Here is a 25508-nt window from a genome sequence, read left to right on the forward strand (position 1 = left end):
ACAAATGGTCAAAATAAAACTTTCTCACAATAACTCACAAACACAGAATAAAAATATTTTTTGGAAAAAATTGGTGGAACATGGAGATTTTTTACAATTTCTTTTAAAACATAGGATTGGGACACACCCATACCCATAACAAAACAATAAAAAAACAGACAACCTTCTTTCATCTACAATTTTTACTCTGAACACATTTTAATGAACACTAGAACACAAGGTAAAATACTGTAGATTCATTTATTTTTCAAAGATAAAAAAAACCGAGTTTTTGTGGATATTTGGATTCATTGCTTTTCTAAAGTCAGCTAAACAGTCTATAGAAAACTTTTATTTTGTTAAAACATAAAATTTGTATTTAACCATATACAGAAATCCACAAAACAAGGGATGCAATGAAAATGAAAAAATAAAAAAATTGGGGTTTTTAATTCTCAAAAAACATTTTTTTCTATCCCCCATTGATAATTATTTTATGAAAATTTGGCCAAACTGTTAGTTTCCTGTAGGTCTTGAAGGATCATGCTCTACATCCATAATTGGTTTCCTTATCTGTGTGCACTATCTTTGAATGCTCAGCTATTATTAGTTTTCATATGTTTGTGTTCTATCACTGCTTGTTATTTTCTATGTTCAAATTTTGTCTCGTTCAATACTGCTTACATTTTACTAAATATTATGCTTGATTTGTGTGCATGTATTGTATTGTCAATATTTTGTATTTTGGTAAAAAGCTCAACAGGCTAGTTTGGTGTACCTATGATGCACTTACTTCAAGAGTTTTACGAATTATGCTTTAAAATTTGTGCTTTAACTTTCTTTTTCTATATTTAGAAAATGACCAGCTTAATTCCTTCTTTTGATTTATTATTGGATCTAATTTCAGCAGAAAAAAGAAGCTTGATTTCAACCAAGGATTAACATCAAATAATGGTGACTACATTAAGTTTCTCATAAATTAAATGATAATTCAATGCATGAGGAAAACATTTGTTTCTTGTGGTCCTGTATATGTATATATATAGTAGACAGCCATTTTACAAAATATACACTTTTCTACTTTCAATTTTAACAGTTAGAATAAAAATTCCTTTGCATTTAAAATCACTGCTTACATACATTATAATAGATAACATTCAGTATAAAATATAAATATTTAAAATTGTACATATAAATACATAAAATTCTACTTTACAAGGATAAAAACATTATATTTACACCAGAAATCATTTCAATGTTGACCAATCTTCTTACAACTGATCAATTCTATGCATATATTATCAAAAGATGTTTAAACCATTGGGAAGTGTTGAAAATGATAGTACTGCCTAATTGAATGAGCTAGAATCAAGTAACTTAAACTGGAATTACAAGAGTTCTGCTTGAATAATTTTTACTTTGATACTTAAATCTTTTTTTTTTAATAGCTTTTGATAAAATACTGTGGCTTCATTTAGTGTGCAGGGTACAAATCATTGTTGAATCAGGAAATATTGTATTCTAATGAATATTTGATTTCATGATTTTTAGAAATTCTACATTCAATCCTGTAGAAAAATGGTTGACTTTTGTTTATTTGAATTGGTGGTTCATGATTGCTCACAAGATCCAGGAAACAAAGTACAACAGATATAATGATGAACCAACAATAATTTAATTTTGGATGTAACACGTCTTCTGATTGGCTGACGTTATTTTGTTATGAGCCCATAGACATAATTTAGTCAACAGATATAATGATGAACCCACAGTAACAAAATAGAATTGATCCCTTGAAAGAAAATTAGTTAACACATAAATCATTTCTGATGTTACAAAGACATAAGCCTTTGTTGAGATTGCTGGGAAGTTCTAATAACCTAAAGGACTGTCTTATATCAGTCCTATAATTCTAAGGGACTGTCTTATATCAGTCCTATAGTTCTAAACAGACTGTCTTTTACCAGTCCTATGATTCTAACGGACGGTCTTTTAACAGTTCTATAATGCTAAAGGACTAGGGACAGGACTGTCATATCCTTTTAGCTTCTTTCCCCCTTTAGATAATGTTGATATCTGTTTCATTAACTCTCGTACTTTGATCTGAAAAGAAAACAATAAAGCATTAGTATTGTGGAAGTTGGAATTAAAAATTTGCAAAACCTAACATAGTCTAAAATGGAAAAAATGGGTCATATCTAGTTTTTCTTCATTAACCATCAGGGCCTACTTCGATTCGTCCAACTTGGGTTGACTTGAGTTAAAATATCAGTACTAATGCACATATGCGCAACCTTTCCGAATCCAAGTCAAAATTCTTCCATTGAGTTAACTATCATAAGGGAAGTGATTTTTTTTACTGAGCATTAAAAAAATAAAAATATGTTATGTTTCCGTAAGAAAAGTCCTGATCCTGTTTGCTTTTGAAAAATCGTTTGTTAGTCAGCTAAAAAGGATTGAAAAAAAAAGGTCGTTCAAAAAAAATAATTAATTTCTGTTTTATTTATAAACATTCCAAAATACAGGCAAAAAATTAATTTTCCTCGTCAGCCTTTTTCTTTGTCTGTATTTTGTCAAATACCAGTTTATTTGTATCACTTTTATTTGAATCAACTACTTGACGCTATCTTGAAACTCAATTAAACCTGCCCCGACCCAGGATTGATGTCCAGTTAACTCGGGTAGGTTCAAAAGGTCAAAAGGTTTGGTTGTCAGTCGAGTAAACCCGACAGACTCTACTAATCCGAGTTTGACGAATTGAAGTAGCCCCAGGTGTTAAAAAATGTTATAAACACACAGTCAAGTAGAAATATGCTGATTTTCACCCAAACATATTCTGGTCCTACATTACATTTTTTATAACATGAGCGACACAAAGGGTGCCAACTGTGGAGCAGGATCTGTTTACCCTTTTCAGAGCACCTGAAATCACCTCCAGTTTTTGGTGGGGTTCCTGTTGCTTATTCTTTAGTTTTCTATGTTGTGTCATTTGTTCTATTGTTTGTCTTTGTCTTTTTCATTTTTAGCCATGGCGTTGTCAGTTTATTTTCGATTTTTGAGTTTGACTGTCCCTCTGGTATCTTTCACCCCTCTTTTATAGTCAGTGTTCACGCCCAAACATAGTCTAGTCCCCATTCTAAATCACTTTACTCCCCCAAACATATGATGACAAGAGGAGATGGTAATAATATAGCATAAACAAATTACTCGGACTCTTCACAGAAAAGTAGTTTGGCTATAAAATCAAAATGAATTCCCCTAGTGCCTGTGGTTTCCAGCTCAGTAAATCAGAATGAATTCCCCTAGTGCCTGTGGTTTCCGCTCAGTGAATCAGTTGTTTACTTTTCTTTTGCATGATCTTATCTTCAATTTTTTAAATTTTACTCAATCTGTTTGTGAGATAATTTTTACCTTGAGGAAGTTTCCCAGCTACAACTGATCTCAAAAGTATGGCCATTGGTTCTCACTAATGATTTTTTGAAGGAGTGTCCAGGGACTTGCCATTTTTGGTCATAGTGAATTCAACAGCGAAGATAAAAATTCATTATTTCAGTCAGTCTCCATACAAAATTGACCAATGCCATTAAATTTAGATTATCTATAAAATTGGTTGTAAAGATATCTACACATTGTTGATACAACATTTCACAATCCTGATGCATCTTGGGATTTACCAGTTTTTAAAATAAAGAGAACAAGACAAATTTTGATGACTCCAGGAATTACGGCCTGACCAAAGTGAAAGCCCTGTACGACGGACCTTTGATGACATTTTAGCTGCTGAACCATAAATAAACTACCTGATTGTTCTCATTTGTCTCAGTAAGTTTTTTCTGTACATTTGTAAATTTTATTCTCCATTCTTTCTCGGATTCATAATTCTGAGCCTTCAGTTCTGTTAGCTACAAAAAAATCACAACAAATTCAAAGATTGATAGATGAATATAAAGAACTTTATCTAGGTTTAATTTGCAATTTTCTACATAAGAAAATACCTGTACCAAGTCAGGAATATGACAGTAATTGTCCATTAGTCTAAAGCTTTTGATTTTGCCATTTGCTTAAGGACTTTCCGTTTAGAATTTTCCTCAGAGTTCAGTATTGTTTTGTTATTTTACTTTTTATACAACTTTTCAATAAAACAATGTTTAGGAGCCTTGGTGGCTGGGTGGTCTTAGTAATTTCTACTGTAATCACTAGCCAGTCGACACTGAGGTTGTGAGTTCTAACCCTGGTCATGGGGGTACACTCGACTTGACGGCACTCCAGCTTCCTCCACAAATAAAAACCGACTGCCACGAAATAGCCCAAAAGCTGTGCTTATAAGTTGTGTTTAAAGACCAAAATACAAATCAAATTAATGTTCACATTCATAAACTGCCTCTGTTCTATACTGTCAATGATATAAATACATTTGTTGTATCACTCTAAGGTGACGCCCTCAAAATCCTAGCTCACATCCAGAAATGCAAAATAATTTTCTATTTCAAGTACATGTACCTCCTTTTCATTTCTTCATTCTTCCATCATTTACCTCAGCTAACAGCCTCTATAAATCGTTTTTTCTGAAGAAGAACAAATTTGCAGAATCCTACCTTTTTTTCTTTTTCCAATAGCTGTTGTTCTTTTTGTTGAAGTGTTTTCTTCAGTCCTTCCATCTGTTCTTGTAGAAGCTGTAAAGCTATCAGATGTTCTGAGCTGTGGGGGTCCTCAGTGGGTCTGTCTGTCAGACTACTCATATTTAACCCTGTTATTGAGGACAAACTACTTCCACTAAAATTATAAAAAAACAAAAATAATGGAACCTTGCTATGAAATAAAATTCTATACAAATCTTTTGATTTAGCTCCCTTTGTTCATACATGTCCAGGTGTATTTTTTTAACCCTTGACCTTCAAGATGCAAGAAAATAATATCATCAACTATATTTTATCCTTGGTTGAAGAGATGCTAAGATGTTTCCTAAAGTTTGATTAAATGATATAATATCATGTCCTATTTATATTAAGAAATAATACATTAATGTCATGTTTTCTGCTCATTTTCACATGGTAAGGCATTACATTTGTAAATAGCTTGTACTGAGAGATAGAAATAAGAACAGTGTCATAATAGAATTCAAAACTTGTTTACAAACCTATGATAATATAACTTATTTTCTGACTATATAAAAAAGAAGATGTGGTGTGATTGATTGCCAATGAGACAACTATCCACAAAAGACCAAAATGACACAGACATTAACAGCTGTAGGTCACCGTACGGCCTTCAACAATAAGCAAAGCCCATACCGCATAGTCAGCTATAAAAGGCCCCGATAAGACAATGTAAAACAATTCAAACAAGAAAACTAATGGCCTTATTTATGTAAAAAAAAAAAATGAACGAAAAACAAATATTTTACACATAAACAAACGACAACCACTGATTTACAGGCTCCTGACTTGGGACAGGCACATACATAAATAATGTGGCGGGGTTAAACATGTTAGTGGGATCCCAACCCTCCCCCTAACCTGGGACAGTGGTATAAAAATATAAGGGCATACACTACAGGCACGGAAACACATTCTACTGAATCCACACAGCACGAGTAACAAACCCTGCAGAAAATATAAAAAAGAAGATGTGGTATGATTGCCAATGAGACAACTATCCACAAAAGACCTATAAAATTAAGCAACTTAATTCTTAAAAACATATCAATAGTTCAAACAGAAGATGGTGTCTTCCTGATAAAATTTTAAGCTTTGTAATTAATGTGTTTTATTTCACATTCATTTGAAAATCCTTCTGTTAATTTGTAAAGAGTTACTTCCAATTAGTATTTTGTATTCAAGATTCATCAATAATGTATTCAGAACAGCCATAAACATGATCAGTGTGAATTGGGAGAGATCCATTTGCGCCAAAAATGCGTCCTTTTGCACCACAACATTTTTTCTCCAATGCTACGTCTGCGCCACCTGTTTTTAAATTACATAGTATCATTTGCGCCAAAAATAAAACATATGATTGCGCCAATTAGAGGCAAAATGACATCCCTACTCCTTTATTCGACTTTGAACTGACAGTTTACACGGCAAATGTTTCTTTTTCTGAAACATACTTATTCTTTCTTCTTTCTTCTGATGCATAGGTTCTTCCAAATTTAATATATGTATAGTAGCTTGTAACTTTATTGTCCAAAAACGCAAACATTGAAGGATGAAATGCATAAAAGTGTTCATAATAATTCCTGTGGAATGCTTCTGCTCCATTACTGTGGTACGTCTTGTGGTAGATAGCGTTTCATCATGCATGGATGGTGGGAACAAAGCACTGTGTCATCAACATATCTGGCTAAAACATAATCACCATAAGCTTCTATTTTCTTCTCTTTTGGCATACTGTGGATTCATTATTATTCGTTGGATACCAATTTTAGTGGTTTTTCGTGGGTACAGGTGAACCACTGAACCACGAATTTAAATGTTCAATGAATTACAAATTTCTATCAGGTTGTATTTAGACTTTTGCAAAACCACGAAATTACATATCCACTAAAAAGGCAGGTTTTGGGCAATTCACGAAAATTGGTACCCACGAAAATAAATGAATCCACAGTATCTTGTATCAAATATTCAGTAAAGCCACAAGTGTTCTTCTCTCTCTGTATATAGACTGTCTAATGCATTTCAAGTCATTTCTCTCCAGATGCTCATTTTCATGGTGAAATATCTCCGAAAATATGATATTTATTAAGACAAAAATAAGAATAAATATTAATCATTAATATTTAAGATAGATAGTGTACAGGTAAATTGGCGCAAATGAGTTCCAAATATTGGCGCAATTGATACATTTGGAAAACAAAATTTGGCGCTAATGATACCCCCTGAAAAACAGTAATTGGCGCAAAAGGACTGCTGCCTGTGAATTCACCTTCAAAAAGATACAAGGACATGAAGGAAGAAACAACTTAAGCATGTACACGTTAAGAGTTAAACCCAGATTTTACCATGGCCACTACATTGGTTTTCATTTTTAAAAGCATCACATATATGTACAAGGATTCATTTTTTGAATGCCAGGCACACATTTCGTCTACAAAATAAATTCTGAAAGGTATAACGAAATACAGCTAAGGTAATCTATGTATTGTATAAAGAATCCATAGCATTATTATAACAGAAAGTTTCTTTAAAAGTTTTAAGGGATAAGTAGCCAAATTTTTATTCATTTTACATTTGTCTCATTAGACTATAGGGTTATTGCATGAATATTGGGGAATAACGTCCCGAGTAGAATTTTATATTGCACGAGCTTGTTCTACGAGGGACAATATTCCCCAATATTCATGCAATAACCCTTTTATTGTATAGCAATATAATATTTGAAAGTAAAAATTGTTTTAAACTAAAATTTGGTTGTGGGTGACGTCATGAATTTTGAAGATTTATTGCACTAGTGCAATATTAGAATTTATTGCACGCTAACTTTTGGTTACTTTCTGTGGGAAATATTATATTGCTATACAATAATATGTATTATATACCTAAAAAAGTTAAGGAAAATTAAATATTGTACAAGCAATTGGAAAATAATAAAATCAATAACAAAAGATAAATATTTTATCATCAGTATATTTGAGATGTAACTAAAGCAAAAACATTGAGGAAAATATGGGTTGATGACAAATTTTCTAAATGCATAGCCTAGGTTAAGTAGAAATGGGTTATAAAATATTTAGAAGACTATCCTGAAATTATCCACACTACTCTCACGAGGGTCTGAAAATGCTCCATTCAACTTTCTGTTTTAAAAACCATTTGGGATCCTTTGGTTTTGTCATTATGGGTCACATCACAAAATTTTGAAGCCAGAAATTTCGTTGGCTGACGTAATAATTACAAGATCAGAACGGAGTGTTGTCAGAACCTTGTAATGGCAGTTTGGATACAGGATCTATATTTTAATCAGAATGAATTTTAATGAAGACCAATAAGAGAGAGAGAACAAAAGAATGAAAATAAAACATCATGTACTGTTTGGAAATAAAAATCGTAAAATCTAAACACTTTAAAATTAGACCACTTCTTAACAATAGGTTCATCTGTTACCATGGTTACATAGCCATTTCAGCCAAGCAAGGTCAAGTCACATTTAAGTTGAAGAAATATAATAACAATATCTATATGTACATGAATGCTTGCATAATGAATATTCCAGTTCACCAAATGAAGCAATGAAGTCCTAAATCAATTTTTTTTTGCTTTAATTCTACCCGACTACCATCGTTCAAATCTTCCCCTTAAGATGATATGATTTCCTCCATCAAAAGCAGATGAATACATTGACATGAATTAAGCTCAGGGGCGATGAAGCTTACTTTTTTAAGAAAGAGAATCTGCTTTGATCTGCATTAGACTGAATATCTGGTCTGGAAGAAAAAATGTCTGCGTCCATTAATATTAAAAAAGTGTTTGTGTGGTAGTATGAGTACAACCCATCACAAAACAACTGTCAAAATTTCCAAAGACAACCAAATCTACTGTGGATTTGTTTGATTTACTGGTAATGGGTACCAATTGGGATTGAATAAAATTGTAAATTTTTTAACACTTAATTTGGTGGTTTTTACAAATTCTGCATACAAATCTGTAGGATAGGTATTTTGTTGAACACAGAAATAAGAGGTTCCCTAATATCCATGAAAGCCATAAATATTATTATTAAGAATCCAAAGTATAAAACTTGAGTCAATTTTTGTTAAAGTTATAAGAAACCTCAAATTAAAAAAAATAATGCATATGTTTTTATAACGCAATGAATAGTTTTCGTTATAAAACTTATGTACATATACTTTTTTCTGAAGAAAATTCTTTAATTTGTTCATATTGAGAAAAAGTTTACTTTATTTTAATTGCTTCCTTCCCGGACATATTTTCCGTATGTAGAGTGACATCCGTGTGACCCATCTCGTAAAAATCTGGTGATCGCAATACGCATGGATGTCCTTCTATCAGATTTTACATGTTAAACACGTGCTCAATATCCATGCTTTTATGTTGATTGTTGACAAACAGGTGACAATCGTTAAACTTCGGCTTCAAAACACCTACCATATTTTCACAACAACACTGACCAATTGAAAAAAAAATTGACGATTATACGAAATTTATGCGTAAAAATGAAAAAATCATGCACAGAAGACTAAGTTTATGATGTTTGTTTGCTTTGGTTCAAGAATTGGAATAACATTATTTTTCACCGGTCACTCGTTTATTATCACTTTAAATCTTTCTTAAATTCTAGTAGCTGACAGAAGTATTCTTGATGCTATAAAGTGAGAAATTATTTCATTTATTTTATTTATGCGAAGAAGATTTTCTCAGAAAAGTCCAGAGGCTTTTCATTTATAGGGATGATGATCCCATATTGTAGAGAGAAACAAAAGGGATTTTATTCACAATAAGATCTTATGAATAAAAGTATGCGTTCAAAAATTCATGGTCATTATCACAGTTTTTATATTTTGAATCAAGTAATGAGAAGATGAAAATAAAACTCAATTTTTAATTGTCTTTACTTTTTATAATAAATCGGTGATAACTGGGTAGAAAACAGTGAGTAACTAGAGGCTCTAAAGAGCCTGTGTCGCTCACCTTGGTCCATGTGAATATTAAACAATGGACACAGATGGATTCATGACAAAATTGTGTTTTGGTGATGGTGATGTGTTTGTAGATCTTACTTTACTAAACATTCTTGCTGCTTACAATTATCTCTATCTATAACAGTACTTTCTGTGGAAAATGTTATTGAAAATCTTCAAATTTTAAGAAAATTGTTAAAAATTGACTATGAAGGGCAATAACTCCTTAGGGGGTCAATTGACTATTTTGGTCAGACTGACTTATTTTTAGTTCTTACTTTGCTGTACATTATTGCTGTTTACAGTTTATCTCTATCTATAATAATATTCAAGATAATAACAAAAAAAACAGCAAAATTTCCTCAAAATTACCAATTCAGGGGCAGCAACCTAACAACCGATTATCCGATTCATCTGAAAATTTCAGGGCAGATAGATCGTGACCTGATCAACAATTTTACTTCCTCTCAGATTTGCTCTTAATGCTTTGGTTTTTGAGTTATAAGCCAAAAACTGCATTTTACCCCCATGTTCTATTTTTAGCCAAGGTGGCCATTTTGGTTTGTTGGCCGAGTTACCAGACACATTTTTTTAACTAGATACCCAATGATGATTATGGCTAAGTTTGGTTAAATTTGGCACAGTAGTTTCAGAGGAGAAGATTTTTCTAAAAGATTACTAAGATTTACGAAAAATGGTTAAAAATTGACTATAAAGGGCAATAACTCCTAAAGTGGTCAACTGACCATTTTGGTCATGTTGTCGTATTTGTAGATCTTACTTTGCTGAACATTATTGCTGTTTACAGTTTATCTCTATCTATAATAATATTCAAGATAATAACCAAAAACAGCAAAATTTCCTTAAAATTACCATTTCAGGGGCAGCAACCCAACAACGGAATGTCCGATTCATCTGAAAATTTCAGGGCAGACAGATCTTAACCTAATGAACAATTTTTTCCTGTCAGATTTGCTCTAAATGCTTTGGTTTTTGAGTTATAAGCCAAAAACTGCATTTTACCCCTATGTTCTATTTTTAGCCATGGCGGCCATCTTGGTTGGTTGGCCGGGTCACCGGACACATTTTTAAATCTAGATACCACAAGGATGATTATGGCCAAGTTTGGTTAAATTTGGCCCAGTAGTTTCAGAGGAGAAGATTTTTCTAAAAGATTACTAAGATTTACGAAAAATGGTTAAAAAATTGACTATAAAGGGCAATAACTCCTAAAGTGGTCAACTGACCATTTTGGTCATGTTGACTTATTTGTAGATCTTACTTTGCTGAACATTATTGCTGTGTACAGTTTATCTCTATCTGTAATGATATTCAAGATATTAACCAAAAACAGCAAAATTTCCTTAAAATTACCATTTCAGGGGCAGCAACCCAACAACGGAATGTCCGATTCATCTGAAAATTTCAGGGCAGATAGATCTTGACCTGATGAACAATTTTACTGAGTGTCAGATTTGCTCTAAATGATTTGGTTTTTGAGTTATAAGCCAAAAACTGCATTTTACCCCTATGTTCTATTTTTAGCCATGGCGGCCATCTTGGTTGGTTGGGCGGTGCACCGGACACATTTTTTAAACTAGATACCCCAATGATGATTATGGCCAAGTTTGGTTAAATTTGACCCAGTAGTTTCAGAGGAGAAGATTTTTCTAAAAGATTACTAAGATTTACGAAAAATGGTTAAAAATTGACTATAAAGGGCAATAACTCCTAAAGTGGTCAACTGACCATTTTGATCATGTTGACTTATTTGTAGATCTTACTTTGCTGAACATTATTGCTGTTTACAGTTTATCTCTATCTATAATAATATTCAAGATAATAACCAAAAACAGCAAAATTTCCTTAAAATTACCATTTCAGGGGCAGCAACCCAACAACGAAATGTCGGATTCATCTGAAAATTTCAGGGCAGATAGATCTTGACCTTTTGAACAATATTACCCCATGTCAGATTTGCTCTAAATGCTTTGGTTTTTGAGTTATAAGCCAAAAACTGCATTTTACCCCTATGTTCTATTTTTAGCCATGGCGGCCATCTTGGTTGGTTGGCTGGGTCACCGGACACATTTTTTAAACTAGATACCCCAATGATGATTGTGGCCAAGTTTGGTTAAATTTGGCCCAGTAGTTTCAGAGGAGAAGATTTTTGTAAAAGTTAACGCAGGACGACGACGGACGACGACGACGACGACGACGGACGACGACGGACGCCGGACGCCAAGTGATGAGAAAAGCTCACTTGGCCCTTTGGGCCAGGTGAGCTAAAAATGTTATTTCAATGAATTCTGGGCTTATCTTATATAGAACCATAATCTTAGATAAGCATTTAAAAAAATCGTGAAATCATAGATTTAAAATAACTTTTAAACATTTTGCTTAAATCTAGGTTCCGATTTCTGACCACTAAAAACTGGTGTTGAAATAAGATCTAGCTTTATTGTTGTACACTTTTAAATGAAAAACATGCAGAAAATACTCTAAACTCAACTAAAGATAAAGACTAATGATACTTTATAGATTAATGGAGGTGGTATATATACTTTATACTCAAACTAAGTGTCATATATATATTTATATATATGTGTGTGTATACCAATACTTGGTGAATAAAACCTCTCTAGTTTACCTTTTTGTTGGTGTAACACCATTAGTTGATGAGTTTGTCTCTAACCGAGGTTTCTTAGAAGGTGGAGTTTGTACTGCTGCTGTTGGAGTATTTGGTTCACTTGATCTATAAAACACAGGCAGTAAATATAATACATGTATCTTTATTTGTGACTAAATTTCAATATTTCTTAATTTTCTATTCTAAGCTACATGTATATACACTTTAAGGACCATATTAGAAATAAGCAGAAACGCTTCCATGGGATATCCTTGTTAGGATATCAACTTCAGAGTGTATGTTAGCATTACTGTATGTGTTTAATTTCATATTTTTAAACTGTACTTGTATATAGTTGATATGGATTCTGACATGAATTTGACCTTTCACGTTTTTATCTTTCATGAATGTATTTATGGATTATCATTATAAATTATGATTAACAATAATTTGTGTCCATAAGACGCAACACCACAGCTCGCATTGTAACAGTTCTATGTTCAGTGAAGCATAATATATTGGTCAAAACCCGTATTCCACTTATATTTCACTTCATAACAAACCTCTGTACTACATTTCAAGATGATGTAACCTTAAAGTACTTTTTACTTTTTTTAGTGATCAATGTGTTTCTCACCAACATTTACTTTTAATTGTGGTGAGATGTTCCTCACCAATCTTACTTTTGACTGGTGATGTGTTCCTCACCAAACTTACTTTTGACTGATTTGTTCTTCACCAAACTTCTTTTTGACTGTGGTGATATGTTCCTCGCCAAACTAACTTTTAATTGGTGTGATATGTTCCTCATTAATACTTACTTTTGACTGCGGTGATGTGTTCCTCACCAAACTTACTTTTGACTGATTTGTTCCTCACCAAACTTCTTTTTGACTGTGGTGATATGTTCCTCACCAAACTTATTTTTGACTGTGGTGATATGTTCCTCACCAATACTTACTTTTGACTGTGGTGAAATGTTCCTCACCAAACTTATTTTTGACTGTGGTGATGTGTTCCTCACCAAACTTACTTTTGACTGATGATATGTTCCTCACCAAACTTACTTTTGACTGGTGTGATGTGTTCCTCACCAAACTAACTTTTGACTGGTGTGATATGTTTCTCACCAATACTTACTTTTGACTGTGGTAAAATGTTCCTCACCAAATTTACTTTTGACTGTAATGATATGTTCCTCACCAAACTTATTTTTGACTGTGGTGATGTGTTCCTCACCAACACTTACCTTTGACTTGTGATGTGTTCCTCACCAACACTTATCTTTGACTGGTGATGTGTTCCTCACCAACACTTACCTTTGACTGATGATGTGTTCCTCACCAATACTTACTTTTGACTGTGGTGATGTTTATGTTTGTGATGGTGGTGATGGTGATGATGTTTGTGTTTATGGTGTTTATGAGGCTTCCTTTCACTAGATTTTTCATCCTGACTTCCAGTGCTCTCTTGACTCTCAGGTACAGCACTACTTGTGTTTTCAGTTTTAGGCCCTGGCTTGTTTTCATCTGTAGTTTTGTTCATTATACTATCAAATTTGTCAATTTGTTCTGATTTTTCTGATTTTTCAGATTTTTCTGATGACTTTTTTTGAGACCCAAAGTTCTTTCTTGATACTTCCTGTCGTATCTTAGCTTTAGCCAGCACTCTTTTATAAGCTACTGTACACAACCAGCACATTAACTTTCCATCAACCTGAGAAAATAAACATGAGAAAATGTTACTATCTTTCTCCAGAAGTATTGCAATTAAGTATAAAGAAAATTATTTTAGCAAATTTATTGTTTAACAGTTGGTCCTGTGACCTGGTTCCATATATGAAAAACTTAAGCCAGTTCTATGATTACATCAGGAAATCTGTGGTGGATCCAGGGGGGGGGGGGGGTTCCGGGGTTGGAACCCCTCCTTTTTTTTTGGCCGATCAATGCATTTGAATGGGAGCATATAGTTGGAACCTCCCCTTTTTAAAATGGCTGGATCCGGCACTGGAAATCTATTTCTAAAATTAAAGAATTAAATTTCCATATTTATAATTTCAAGTCATGAAATTCAGACATCTTCTTTTTTATCCCCTTTATCCTCAAAGTCATTAGTTCACAGGGAAATTCCTTGCACATGAATTTCATGTGAATTTTCAAAATAAAGTTATTTAAATAACTTTTAAATGTCAAAATCATGAAAAATACTAATTCAATTGGATCTCATATGAGCAAATTTTGTCTAATTAGAGAACAAACACATTGTAAATACCAAATGAAATGTTAGTGAATTGGCAATCATTTCCATTTTTATCCATCTGTTCTTTCAAATGTTCTAATATCATCTCACTTACTGTAAAAGTAAGTACATTGTGCATTTAAGAAGAGGAGTAGCAAATAAATACTGCACCTTAGCTTTTTGTTATAACAAATGTGTGTGGGGATATTTATAATCAAGGCATATATCCTTTCTTTTTCTTTTACATTATCACTTTGTCAAGTTCACTTAATAATACATCAGTGTATTTTGGTTTCTTTTTATATTTCAAAAGCACCCTATCTCATTCAAAGTTACATCATCAATTGATGTTTTTCAAATATTTGTGTTTTTTTTGTTTTTCAAAAATCATTTATAATCTTGCACATTTCAGAAACATCCCATTCTCAAATTATAGAGTAAATACACACATTGATTGTGTTATCTGTTGTTTCAAATGCAGAATTTTGTTTCCATGTTTACAAGTTTAAGAAACACCTCATAGACCCTCAAACAAATACATACCGGTAGTTTAGTTGAGTTTTTTTTTTCAAATGCAAATTTCTGTTTAACATTGTTCTAATATTTTTGGAGCACCCCATTAACCCTCATACGTTCACAAATATTAGGAATACCTCATTAACCTACATAAAGTAAAACTTACTTTAGTTGAGTTGTCTGTTCTTTCAAATGCACATTTCTGTTTACATTGTTCACAAGTTTTTGGAGCACCCCATTTCCTCTCCGAGTTAGTACATCTCTGACATTTGTTCCCAATAAATGCAGCAAGGATATTGCAATATTCACAGGCTGATGGCTGAAAGAAAAATTTATTCAAAATCAAAGTACTTGCTAGTACTGATGGGTAAGAGAACATTCATTTAACATTGGGAACTAAAACAAGAGGCTCTCAAGAGCCTGAATCGCTCACCTTCAATTTTTTTGTTTAAATCATTCATCAATGATTATTTTTGCTTTTCAGTGTGTGCTAAAATGTGCCATTCAAACATTCTTTGTATCTGTCATATTTTCTTCACAGGCAAAAATAATGCATTCTACCCCTAGCAACATTGGCTATTTTTCTTGAAATAAAAGGAAATGAAAGAACATTTAAAATTAATAATTAGAGTTATCTCTCTTTGCATATTTTAAGACAGTGTGTAGAAACCAAAAAAATAACTAAATCTATATAAATTAGCAATGGCGACCATGTTTGTTGATAGATCAAAACTTCCGATACAATTTATAAACAAGATACCCTAAGGAACATTCAAAAAAAGTTTGGAAGTATTTGGCCTAGTAGTTTCAGAGGAGAAGATTCTTGAAAAACTGCATTTTACCCTGTGTTCTATTTTTAGCCATGACACCCATGTCTTTTGACGAAATAGAAAATAAAACACAAACTTTATTTTATACACCCTACTGATCATTCAGTTGAAGTTTGGTTGAATTTGGTTGAGTAGTTTTAGAGGAGAAGATTTTTTAAAGTTAGCAAATATGATGAACAAATTGTGAAAAATTGTCATTAAAAGGACAATAACCCCTTAAGTGGTCAATTGACAATTTTGGTCATATTAACTTATTTGTAGATCTTACTTTGCTGATCATTTTTGCTGTTTACAGTATATCTTTATCTATAATAATAATCAAGATAATGACTAAAAAACTGCAAAATTTCCTTAAAATTACCAATTAAGTGGCAGCAACCCAACAATGGGTTATTTGATTCATCTGAAAATTTCAGGGCTGATAGATCTTGACCTAATGAACATTTTTACTCCTGTCAGATTTGCTCTAAATGCTTTCGTTTTTGAGATATAAGCCAAAAACTGCATTTGACCCCTATGTTCTATTTTTAGCAATGGCGACCATGTTTGTTGATAGATCAAAACTTCGGATACAATTTATAAACTAGATACCCTAAGGAACATTCAGTTAAAGTTTGGAAGTATTTGGCCTAGTAGTTTCAGAGGAGAAGATTCTTGAAATAGTTTACGACGACAGACGACGGATGCCAAGTGCGTCCATAAGCTCACTTGGGCCTTCGGGCCAGGTGAGCTAAAAATCAAACCTTGCATAAGTATGTTGTTGTTGTTGCATCAACTTCAATTATGGACCAAAGAAGATAATTTAAATTTTAAATATCAATTCAATATTGACTTCATGTTTTTTTAGAACAGATACCTGCACACTTCATGTAATTTATCTTGAAATGAATTGTTATAGTATACACATGTATACACCATCATTTCGTAAGTTGATTGTCTGAGATCTATTTCTTTGATAAATTTGATAAAATGTTCAATTAAATGCACTTTTTTTTTACAAAAGGCTTTCAGACTTTTTAGAGCTTGACATATTGTATTGACAGTTTGACACCTGAAGACTATATTTTGATCAATAGATCATTAAGGTGGTACCTAACACTTTAACTAAAATTAATTTGGCTCGTTTAATTTCCTTAAAATTTTGACAAAGTATTTACTTTGACCCTTTGACACAAATATAAAAATTTCAAACAATTTGAACCAACCGTTTAATCAGAAAAATTACACTGGTTACATAGCAGTTTGACAAACACTTATTTTGATCATTGAGAAGCTTAATATTCCCTCATGAACACAACGTCATTAAAACGTGCTGCTGATTTTACAGAGTTATCTCCCTGTAGTGTTAGGTACCACCTTAAGATGTCTTTTTATTTTTGGTGTTGTTTGGTTGCTGTCACATTGACATGTTTCCCTACCTTTCCATACAGTTTGACATTCTGAGCACACTTCTTGCAGATAGAATTTGTACTGGTTTTGCTGTAAAAAAAAACTAGAGGCTCTCAAGAGCCTGTGTCGCTCACCTGTTAATGTGTTTACTGATGTCGGCCATCTTCGTTGGTAGGCGGGGTCATTAGACACTTTTTTTTTAAAAGATACCCTAGTATTATGATTGTGGCCAAGTTTGGTTAAATTTGGCCAAGTAGTTTTAGAAATGATTTTTATACAAGTTACAAAAATGACGAAAAGTTGTTCAATATTGACTATAAAGGGCAATAACTCCTTAAGGGGTCCTCTAACAATTTTGATCATGCTGACTTATTTGTAGATCTTACTTTGCTGAACATTATTGCTGTTTACAGTTTATCTCTATCTATAATAGTATTCAAGATAATAACCAAAAACTGCAAAATTTCCATAAAATCACCAATTTTAGGGCAGCAACCCAGCAACAGGTTGTCCGATTCAATTGAAAATTTGTGAGGGGATATATCTTATTCTGATGGACATTAAAATCTTGAAAGATTTGCCCTAAATGTCTTAGTTTCAAAGATATAAAGCAAAAACTGCATTTTACCACTATGTTCTAATTTTAGCCATGTCAGCCATTTTGTTTGGTAGGCTGGGTCATTGGACACATTTTATAAACTATAAACCACAATGATAATTGTGGCCAAGTTTGGTTAAATTTGTCAAAGTAGTTTCAGAGAAGAAGATTTTTAGAAAAGTAACAAAAAATGACGAAAAGTTGTTAAAAATTGACTATAAAGGGCAATAACTCCTTAAGGGGTCGACTGACCATTTTGGTCATGTTGACTTATTTGTAGGTCTTACTTTGCTGAACATTATTGCTGTTTACAGTTTATCTCTATCTATAATAGTATTCAAGATAATAACCAAAAACTGCAAAATTTCCTTAAAATAGCCATTTCACAGGCAGCAACCCAACAACAGGTTGTCCGATTCGTCTGAAATTTCAGGGCAGATAGATCTTGACCTGATCAACAATTTCATCCCTGTCAGATTTGCTCTAAATGCTTTGGTTTTTGAGTTAAAAGCCAAAAACTGCATTTTACCCCTATGTTCTATTTTTAGCCATGGCGGCCATCTTGGTAGGTTTGACGGGTCACGCCACACATTTTTTAAACTAGATACCCCAAGGATGATTGTGGCCAAGTTTGGTAGAATTTGGCCAAGTAGTTTCAGAGGAGAAGATTTTTGTAAAAGTTTACAGACGACGGACGACGGACGACGGACGACGGACGCCAAGTGATGAGAAAAGCTCACTTGACCTTTCAGGTCAGGTGAGCTAAAAAAGGAAGAATTTGATATATCATTTATATATGATTATTCATTGTTAAAATCTTATTAGATTCCATATTATAAGTCCACGCTCTGTTTTACTTTCTGTTTTCAAGACCTATTCAGGATCAATATATATACTTTTGGTTTAGTTGAAATTTATCTAGTATGTATGTTTAAACCGTAGAGCCATTTTGAATATCAGCCAAAATATATTCTTGCTACCACTAAAAATCTCATTTACATACAGAATGTCAACAAAGAATCTTTATGTACATGTATTAGTAACTCTCAGAATTTACAAAGAAAAAGTACTGTAAAATCTTTCAAACTTGGATTTAACTTTCAATTTTAGAACTAAAAGATGTGTCTCCTTTAAAGACTCAAGCACAAAAAAAAGTCAAAATATCTGTTTCTTATTAACAATTAAGCTGTTTCAACTTTGTTATTTGCATGTAACAGTTTGAAATTTCTAATTTAATATTTAGTTTATACATGTACATAACTTTATAATTTAAAAAGTGAAAATCAGTTGTAATAGTATCAAACGCGACATGATTTTTTATTAACATGATTAACACAATTAACACGATAACATGATAAATGTTTGGTTGGTGTGAATCCTTTGGTGACTGTTTCAATAGTGATTATATATAGATTCTACCACTGAATCGAGTGTGATACGATATTTATCCACTCTCGACAAGCCAAGCGTTTTAAATATTTAAAATTTAACTGTCGAGAGTGGATAAATATCGTATTACACAAGATTTGGTGGTGGAATCGGTTTCTCTAATGATTTTCAAACAATACCCAGGCAAACTTATTGCTTCTTTGCGACAGATCTGCAAAAAGATGTGTTCTTTCTATGTGACGTCATCAGGCATGGTCGCCTTTTATCATGCCGTCACAATAGGAAATTTAGAGGAAAACAAGAATATTAGATGTTTTCATCAGATTTTAACCAATGAAGAACTGAGATCAAACGAATTAACGTCAATTAAATTTTTTTATACAATGGGTGCAGGAAGGGATAAACTGACGAAGAATTAGAGAAACCAATCTATTCAATTTTTATTTTAAGCCATTTTCCAATGTGATAACTTGTGCTTTTATGTCATGTTTAAAGATTATGTTTAGATGTTATGTTTAGATATTATGTTTAGAGATTATGTTTAGAGATTCATTTAAAGATTATGTTTAGAGATTCATTTAAAGATTATGTTTAGAGATTATGTTTAGAGATTATGTTTAGAGGTTATGTTTAGAGGTTATGTTGAGGTTATGTTTAGAGGTTATGTTTAGAGATTATGTTTAGAGATTAAAGTTACATATACAAACTTACTCTTCCTGTTGGAATTCAATTCTACAATAAGTACATTTTACTATGGGGTAGTAATTTCTGCATTCCTGAAAAATAAATAGCCAATATCACTTTTAATGATATAGATAATACACATGGTACAATCAAAGAGTTGTATTAATCAAAACTTTTTATTTAAACATGTACAATATACTCATACATGTTATAAAGGATTAAAAAATAAAGATTTGTTGGTTCTGATTCCTAATGTCTTTAGGTAATTTCATTTTTCTATTGACTGAAATAATAATATTAAGTTGTTAATTTCTGTGTCATTTGGTCTCTTGTGGATAGTTGCAATTGTCTCATTTGCAATCATACCACATCTTTTTTATATTGAAAACATATAATGTTCTTATCATTGAATGGGTATTTGAATTTAAAAATGATGTGAACAGACCAAGGCCGGTAGGGTGCTAAAAGAATTCAAGTCAAATCGGCACCTGGTTAAATCCACATCTGGTCAAATTTGCACCCAGATGTTAAATCGGCACCAAGTCAAATTGGAAATTCAGCACCTGATGTAGTCAATTCAGCATCCATGTTAAATATAAATGTCTTTTTTTCCAGTAATTTAGAAAAAAAACTTGAAGATTACAATATTTAAATGAAGGGGTTGTCCAGCATCATTTTTTAGGGGTTTCTGTATGATTTTTTTCTTGTTCAACTTAATAATGTGTATTCGAGGTATTAAATATTTGTTATGCATGTTTTACATGTTTTAATTATCACCAGTTGAGCATTTTACAAGATTGCTGTTTTAACTTTTCGCAATAGTGATCATGGTGATAGTTTTCTCTTTTTATTGCTTCAAATTTTCTCATGATAATACAACAGCTTTGAGTATTGTTTAATTGTTTTTTATTTAAGTTTTAGAAGGGAAAAAAGTGAATAACTATAATAAAACAAAAATCATGGTTAATTGTTCAATTGATACAAGTTAATGATTGATTGAAAAAAAAACTTATTCAAACATTCATCACAGAATGTTTAGAAAACTTCAAACAATTAAACTATGTACATGTACTCTAACTGCTTGATGATTTGTAAAGATATACATGATATAATGAATGATGAAAATCTGATCCCAAAATATTTTAAATTATCAAAAAAAGAAAGATAATTTATACATTTCTAGAATAATTTATATGGGGACTACAGTAGAAAATTCAATAAAAAAAAAATAAAAATCAGGAAAATGTTCAATTTTTTTGATGTCATGTTTTGAATTCCCGCATCTACGCAGAAATCTACAATGTACTTCCTTTTTCCAGTCTTGTTTGTATGAAACTTTGAGTCAGTCTGGTATAAAATAGGAAGGAACGCATTACCAATTTCAATCGATATGAAAAAACGTTACCTGATGATAGCGTTTCTTTGTTTACATTGCATATGACGTCATAACTTAAATAACGTCACAACTAAAATCCCAAACAACAGAACTAAAATCGGAAACTTTTACCTGGTTACGATATTTCCGTTTTTTTTTTCCGACGTAGTCAGTATAGTTTCGGTTTGTGCCCTTTGAACTTAAGAACGCTTAACTATGGCAACAGAATACGCATGCTCGAAATTCCTTTCTGTGATTGGACAAAATGCTGTCATGGTGGGTGATTTGGTTGTGTTTGAAAAAAACGTCTCGTTAATTATATAGTGATGGAAAGCAAGTGAAAACCATAAATATTTGAACTAGATCTTTCAGAGATTTATATTTTTATTAAAACAATTGTTTCTCCAATAGCTCTTTGCATCCGTGACAGCTGTTTATTCGGGACAATTATATAATTTTAAATGTAAACTTTGTTGTACGAACGTACATGACTTTTAGAACGCACCTACGCATGTGAGATTTCCGCAGGGTTTTGGTGAATGTAAACAGAAAGATACGAGGACCGAGAATACTGAACACAAACAGAGAAAACGTTATTCAATTGGTATCTTTGTGCTTCTGAAGGTTATCGAAATGATAGTTTTAAACATATACTCAAATTTAAATACGTTGGATATCTTTTTTACAGATAGTTCTTGTTAACAAATATTTAAGTTACAAAAAAATAATTCATACAGACTTTGTCCCCATTTTCAGGTAATGCCTGCCTCATATTATATATGTATATCATTTATTTATCATGTTTATAAGGGGATGAAGTTCCCATTTACGGAAGAAAGAAAAAAAAAAATCCTGCGAAAAAATCATTCTACTAATGAACTCAAAATTGTTAACTTTTCATGATCACACTTTTTTATTTTCCAGCATTACCGCAGAAATCTACTTCCTTATCCCCATGGAAAAGTCATTGTTCTCTATGATGCCAATAATTCAAGCGGTACAGATTATCGTGTCAAGCGGAGAATAGCGATGTTTACCCATAACAGCAATATTTTATCAAAATGATCTTTTAGCAGTTGAAAACAATTTAAGTTACTAATTGCATTAAAAATAGAAGTAGAAAGTTATAAGAGAAACATCTTGATCAGACTGTAATCTGACAGGCAAATAATTTACTGATGCCGTGATGGGTCAGTAAGATCGTGACTCGCTGGGTTTCATACTTTGCACAATTGTTCAGCTGAAGATAATTCATCAAAAGGGTGTCTCCTATGACACTTTGTACAAGCAAATAATGCAGCCATTTCAAATATATATCAATTTAAGGGTAAAATTTAGTCATCAGTGCTCCTTCAAGTTGGCGGAAGTGCAAATAAATACAGAAATGGTAGGATCGCAGTTTTATTTTTATTTCAAAAACGAATAATTTGACTCAAAACCGAAATCTTAATTTCATTTCTAGTTATTTAAGTTTATAATAGATAAATAATGATTATGATTAATTTTTGATATCCGTTTTAAATTAAAGCTTTTATTTTTGACCAATAAGAATACAGTAAACTTCAAATGTCCGGCGGGATGTCAAAGTTGCTGTCAAGTTTGTTTACAGTTGAAACGATGCACATGTCGAAGGATTACAGAATCAACACGTTCTGTTTTTACGATTAATTTGTAATTTTCATAATGGAAGACAATTACCGATCAGTAAGTTTCAAGTATTTATCCGACATTCTCTAAATATTCTTGCATTCATTATTATCCGGAAAATATCAGGTCTGTTCTTGATTTCCATTCATGCCATTCCCATATTTTTTCACATGCTTATTGTCAAATTTCTTGAAATATTCATGATTAAGGAGTCATTTACAATGTCAGAATATTAATGACCAAGCAAAGAGCCTAACACAGTACACCAGTGATGTTCTATAAAAGAGAACAATATGGTAGCAATAGCGAAAGAAGGACGACTTAAATATACATTCTAAGATACATACCAAGTACAGCACTAACATATTGTGTGCCAAGACGTCATACTTATCACAGACTATAAGGAACCATATTATAAGATATATGGTTCGCTACTGACCCCTGAATCCGGGTCCGTTCGCGTCCATTCACGTTCGCACCCACTCATGTTCGCCCCATTTCACTTTCGCACCCCACATGTTCGCACCCAAAGTCTGTTCGCACCCTACATGTTCGCGCCCAATTCTAATTGGTTTTGTATTTAATAACTTTGCAATTTTGTATGTGTTGAATAAATCTTAATCATGTTTTTGAGAGTGTATTGTTTAAAATAATAATATTCCTTTCTAATTTAAGTGGGAATCTGTCAACGTTTTATTTTGTGTTGGATAACACTTAATCATGTTTAACTTTTGTTTAGTGTATTGCCTATAACTTTATTTCATTGATTTGTTTTAAAATGAAGTGAGATTCTGACTACGATTTTTTTCTTGTGAGTTGAATAAATTTTATCATGTTTTAGTTTATATAATAGTGTATTGCTATATTTTATCATTTCATTGTTTCAGATCGGACCAAGCTGTTAAAAACAATTATCTTTTGGGTTTTTCAGTTAAAATATTCAATCTTTTACTCATACCAAGCTATAAATACATTCAGTATTTACATCAAATCAATTAAAAACAACAATCATGATTTTCCATATATTCAACTGGAATTTGAATTTAAATTGGGCGTGAACGTGTAGAGTGCGAACGGACCTTGGGTGCGAATGTGCGAGGTGCGAACGTGTAGGGTGCGAAAGTATATTGGGCGCGAACGGACCTGATACCCTGACCCCTATGGATCCATAGAGGATTAGTAAAATCCAGAGGCGGAATCCCCTATGGATTTTTTTCACACTCTACGGATCCTAGGGGGTCACCACACGGGGCTAAACCAATCACAACGTGCTACATGCAGTGCAATAAAAGGAACAGGAATTCCTTAAGGCAGCAACCATTTGATTTTCTGGGGGGGGGGGGGGGGGGGGGGGCTATGGTTTTTTTTGGAAAAAAAAGTTTGTTTCCAGTTTTTGGAGAAAAAAATAATTTGTTTTTGATTCTGAGAAAAAAAATTGTTTGTTTCACCCTCAGCTCCCACTCAGAAAATCAAATGGTTGCTACCTAACACCGGACATCCCACAGGAAGCGACAATGTGTGCCTTGGAAGCTCCTACTTTTTTTTAGCAAGATTTTAATGTTTAAATATTTTAAAGTTCATTGTTAAAGTTATTTCCACCAATTCCAGAGGCAAAGGAGGAATTAACTTTCATATCAATCTGGTCCCTAGTCAAATATTTGTCATATAGAAATTTAATATTATTTTGAAATAAAGTATTTGATTACAAATTACATATAGCACGTTGGTTGATATTTCAAAAAGAATATGTCTAACATTGTCGTAGGCCAAAAAAAATACATGTGTTTCTGCTAACCCAACTTCCCTAATATTTCGGGTTCCTCTGTCATGTCTGTTTCAAAGCTAGGAATCACCCCATAAATGTAATACAGTGAAACCTGTCTAAACCGATCACCCACAGGACTTTACGTTTTGTTCCGTTTTAACAGGTGTTTGGATTGTAGAGGTAAACAGAAGTCGACACCAAAATAATTTTGGCATTTACTGACAAGGGATAATAGGTGACACAACAGACGACAGTTTATTTTTGTGTTGATTTAGATGTAAATGTAAAAATATTAGAAGATGAAGATAGACGTTTTGCTACATTTTTGTTTATAAATCAAATGCCACTCCGTCTGTCGTTATAAGATGTCCGACGTGGAGCGATTTTTCTTTTTATAATTATTTTCTCATCCGTTCATTCACTAATCAATTCAGATTCACAGTCACTGTCAAATGACGATTCCGTAGTTGAATCGGGAAGTCATTGTACACATGAGATGGACTAAACTGGTCACCCGCTGATTGATACTTCGGCACATGAAAGGAGTGAAACAATAGCAGGGGTCCAGTTTATTCTTGGACTTTATCCTTGCTAAATAGCTAACGGAGGTCTTCGGGAGCATTCGAATCAAATATATAGGGCCTCTAAAGAATCTGGATATTGAAATCCATTGACCTTGTTGTGTTGCACGACTTCTTAATCCAGTGAAAGGCTTTAAAACTATTATTTAACAGTCAGGGGACTTACTTAAACAAGTGATTTTCTAAATCACTGATTCAAGTAACATTATTTCCATAAAAGTTGGAAGTTAGAGTTGTCTTTCTTTAATAAT

At 32.6% G+C, this 25508-nt stretch overlaps 2 protein-coding genes across 4 annotated transcripts in view; one reads left to right on the forward strand and one right to left on the reverse strand.

Moving 5' to 3' along the window:
- Positions 1 to 840: 840 nt before the first annotated feature.
- On the reverse strand, positions 841 to 22659 carry LOC139492031 (protein FAM76B-like). Of its 2 annotated transcripts, XM_071280093.1 has the most exons (10): positions 22488 to 22637; positions 19917 to 19981; positions 17248 to 17308; positions 15166 to 15318; positions 13600 to 13961; positions 12267 to 12371; positions 8351 to 8401; positions 4575 to 4752; positions 3780 to 3881; positions 841 to 2082 (listed from the first exon to the last, which is right to left on the reverse strand). In XM_071280093.1, exons 1-10 carry the CDS (start codon positions 22566 to 22568, stop codon positions 1981 to 1983), a joined length of 1260 nt encoding a protein of 419 aa, XP_071136194.1. In that variant the 5' UTR covers positions 22569 to 22637; the 3' UTR covers positions 841 to 1980. The 2 variants fall into 2 exon arrangements, with proteins under 2 accessions (XP_071136194.1, XP_071136195.1); XM_071280094.1 differs by lacking the exon at positions 8351 to 8401 and having other exon boundaries at positions 22488 to 22659.
- Positions 22660 to 22812: 153 nt separating this feature from the next.
- The window catches only part of LOC139492023 (centrosomal protein of 57 kDa-like), a 33502-nt gene continuing 30806 nt past the window's right edge, over positions 22813 to 25508 (forward strand). The window contains exon 1 of one of the 2 annotated variants that reach the window (XM_071280069.1): positions 22813 to 22968. In XM_071280069.1, coding sequence (XP_071136170.1) covers positions 22948 to 22968 — 21 coding nt within the window. In that variant the 5' untranslated portion in view covers positions 22813 to 22947. The remainder of the gene's footprint in view (positions 22969 to 25508) is intronic. The other variant, XM_071280066.1, reaches the window with a different exon arrangement.

This window comes from Mytilus edulis, chromosome 10, assembly GCF_963676685.1.
Source record: "Mytilus edulis chromosome 10, xbMytEdul2.2, whole genome shotgun sequence".
Classification (NCBI taxonomy): Eukaryota; Metazoa; Mollusca; class Bivalvia; order Mytilida; family Mytilidae; genus Mytilus; species Mytilus edulis.

What these genes read in the sequence shown, in the direction of transcription:
- LOC139492031 (XM_071280093.1), bottom strand. Translation starts at nt 22,568, where the DNA reads ATGGCTGCATTATTTGCTTGTACAAAGTGTCATAGGAGACACCCTTTT. An exon ending in AAACATCACCACAGTCAAAA is followed by an intron (nt 12,372 to 13,599) that starts GTAAGTATTGGT and finishes TGTGTTTTATAG; the next exon opens with ATCAAGTGAACCAAATACTC. An exon ending in GGTGTTACACCAACAAAAAG is followed by an intron (nt 8,402 to 12,266) that starts GTAAACTAGAGA and finishes TTTTTCTTCCAG; the next exon opens with ACCAGATATTCAGTCTAATG.